Here is a 2,743-nt window from a genome sequence, read left to right on the forward strand (position 1 = left end):
CTAGCTTAAATAAGTTAATAGTTAAACAAACAATATAGATTGTTAGGTAAATTATATAATCTAGATATCTAGATTATAATAATCCATAAGTAGATTCTTAGGTGATTATATAATTTATATAAGCTGAATTATATAATCACGAAGGAAAGGCACCAATTCATGTAATGACCGGAGTACATGTAACGACGATCACGTACCACGTTCTGATGCCTTTTTAATCATAGAAGTGTATGGTGAAGCACTAAGGCGCCAACACTAGAGATTAGAGTAATGGCGATCACGTATCCACGTTACCACGTACCACGCCCTGATGGCTGATGCCTTTCTTTCTCCTGTGTCATGCCCTCCACTACCACTACTTACTAGCTCATCATCGTCCACCGTCCTTGTAGATGGGGTCAAAGCCATTTGCTTTAAGGAGCCCGCAGGCAAACCCGGATCCCGCGATCAGTTTTCGGTCAGCTCATGCTACACGTGGTTGTGGACTTCTGATACACATGGCAATGCAGTCCTGCGAGGGGGAAGCAGTCACAGCGGCGGCGCCCGAGCAGATTGATCAAGTCGGCGAAGTGGTGGCAGCCGCAGCGGCGGCGTCGGAACCCGACGCCACGAGCGAAGCGCGTGTGGTGGAGACGCCACAAGAAGAAGCAGAAGACCCCGAGCCGGCGCACCGCGGTAGCAAGAGCCGGACCCCGGCCCCAGCACCAGCGTCGCCATCCACGGTCAAGGAGCGGCAGATCCCGGTGGACCCGGCGTCGCTGCGCCGTCTGGGCATGGTGGCCGATGAGGACTGGCCACTTTCCGCGCCTTCCGTGCTCACGGAGGTGGTGGTGCAGTTCCCGATCCTGCCTCCTCTCCGTCGTCCCACGTTCGTTGGCGCCAGCCTGCCGTGCTCAGCGGCCTCCTCCCCCGTGCACGGCGCTCGTCCAGGTGCTGGCGCCAAGTTGGAGGAGCAGCCTGCTGCCCACAGTCCGACGTCTGCGCTACGCTCCCTCGCCCGCCAGCACTCCGCCGCGCTCGCCCGGCTCGTCGCCGCGCCGTCCACGCTGTCAAGGTCCGCGTCCCGCGCCGAGGGCAGGACCATGGCGCCGCACGACGACGAGGAGCCGGTCCAGCTCCAGCCCAAGACGATCGCCGCGGAGGACGGCTTCACGTGCGGCGCGCTGTGCATGCTCTTCCCCGGCTTCTCCAAGAGGAGGCCCGCCTTCTCCGGCACAACCGCTGGCACGGCCGTGTCGTCCAGCATGCAGAGGCAGCAGTCGGGCTTGAGGCCTCGTCGTCGCTGCAGCGCGTCGCGGGTGGCGTCGCTGGAGAGGTTCGAGTGCGGGTCGTGGAGCCCTCCTCTTCCGCCGCCGCATGTGGCCGCGCAGCACGACGCCGTCGACTGCCACGCGACGGAGGTGGCCAAGACCAGCTGCGCGGATGACGACGCGGAGGCGCCGGTCAAGATGGCGTTCGTGTTCGACGGCGAACCACCCGCGGCGAAGAAGGGGATACTGAAGAACTCGGCATCGTCGCGGCTCGACTCGGCCAGGGCGTCGACGTCTTCGCAGAGGCACGTGAGGTTCTCGACGGTGGCGGCGGCGGATGCGTCGTCGTCGTCGTCGTGCCCATCATCGCCGTGCATCACGCCGCGTCTGGCGAGGGCCAGGGCGGAGTTCCACGCGTTTTTGGAGGCGCAGAGCGCTTAGAGCCAGTTGCTGTGCGCACTGATATTCTCCTGCGTGGCAACGTTGGCTCTTGGCTGCGGGCCTGCTGCCATAGACCGGGAACATTTTTCACCTTTCATCCATTGCCATTGTTTTCCCTGCTTGGGGTTGGGTCTGAGTCGAATTTATTTTCCCTATCGCGGAGACCGAGGGATTCATATATGTAGAGCTAAATGCATATAGCTCAGCCAGGCTTCGTAGATGCAACATGCAAATTATTGGTTGCCTGAATCGATCGTTAGGCCTGGCCCATACAGATCCGTAGAAACGATAATAGAAACATCTCAGGTGGCGTTTGGTTGAGCGCTGGTAATGGTAATGTTAATGTAAATAAATATATTGATATCTGTTACCATGTGAATAAAAAGTGCTAATTATTTGGATATACCTGATAATGTTTTTCATTCCCTTTATGCTGATTGGGCAGTACCACATATAACACATACATGAAATGGAAAAACAGCAGACAACAACAACCAGCAGTTGTAGTCTCACAAGAAAGGAGTCGCAAGTCGCAGGAGAGGAGGGAGACAGAGTTACGAGAGAGCAAGGGAATCAGATAACACTGCAATCTGGATGATATCCGTATTCCACAGCTCATATTAGATACTGCCACTGTTTATTACGGACCATTGTAGAACAAACACGAGGTAACGTAATCAGATACTGCTGCAATCAGATCACGTTCTAAAAACACAAACCAAACAACACCTCAGTGTTTTTAAAACGGCACGGCAACAGCTTTGATGTGACTAACTTACAAACAATGAGGTGGAGAGAAACGCTAGGAGAGCGATAAATGATACCGAAAAAACAAAGGACTAGTTTAGTAACTCTATTTTTTAAGGGATTATCATTTTCTTAAAGAAAAAATAAACTAATTCTTTTTTTAAAAAAAGTAAAAATTTCTTAGAAAAATAGAGTTATCAAACTAGCCCTAAAGAAATAAACTCCAGAAAACACGTAAGTAACCTAGGAAGCCAACAACAAAAAACTAAAACCAATAACTATAAGTTCGTTGCATGCTAAAGTCT

At 53.0% G+C, this 2,743-nt stretch overlaps 1 protein-coding gene across 1 annotated transcript; it reads left to right on the forward strand.

The window, feature by feature from the left end:
• Positions 1-364: 364 nt before the first annotated feature.
• Positions 365-2,094, forward strand: LOC100274875 (uncharacterized). Its single transcript, XM_034059540.1, has one exon. The coding sequence runs from the start codon at positions 393-395 to the stop codon at positions 1,689-1,691; it is 1,299 nt and encodes a 432-aa protein (XP_033915431.1). The 5' UTR covers positions 365-392; the 3' UTR covers positions 1,692-2,094.
• Positions 2,095-2,743: the final 649 nt, after the last annotated feature.

The sequence above is a fragment of the Zea mays genome, chromosome 9 (genome assembly GCF_902167145.1).
Source record: "Zea mays cultivar B73 chromosome 9, Zm-B73-REFERENCE-NAM-5.0, whole genome shotgun sequence".
Lineage (NCBI taxonomy): Eukaryota > Viridiplantae > Streptophyta > Magnoliopsida > Poales > Poaceae > Zea > Zea mays.

What these genes read in the sequence shown, in the direction of transcription:
- LOC100274875 (XM_034059540.1), top strand. Translation starts at nt 393, where the DNA reads ATGGGGTCAAAGCCATTTGCTTTAAGGAGCCCGCAGGCAAACCCGGAT.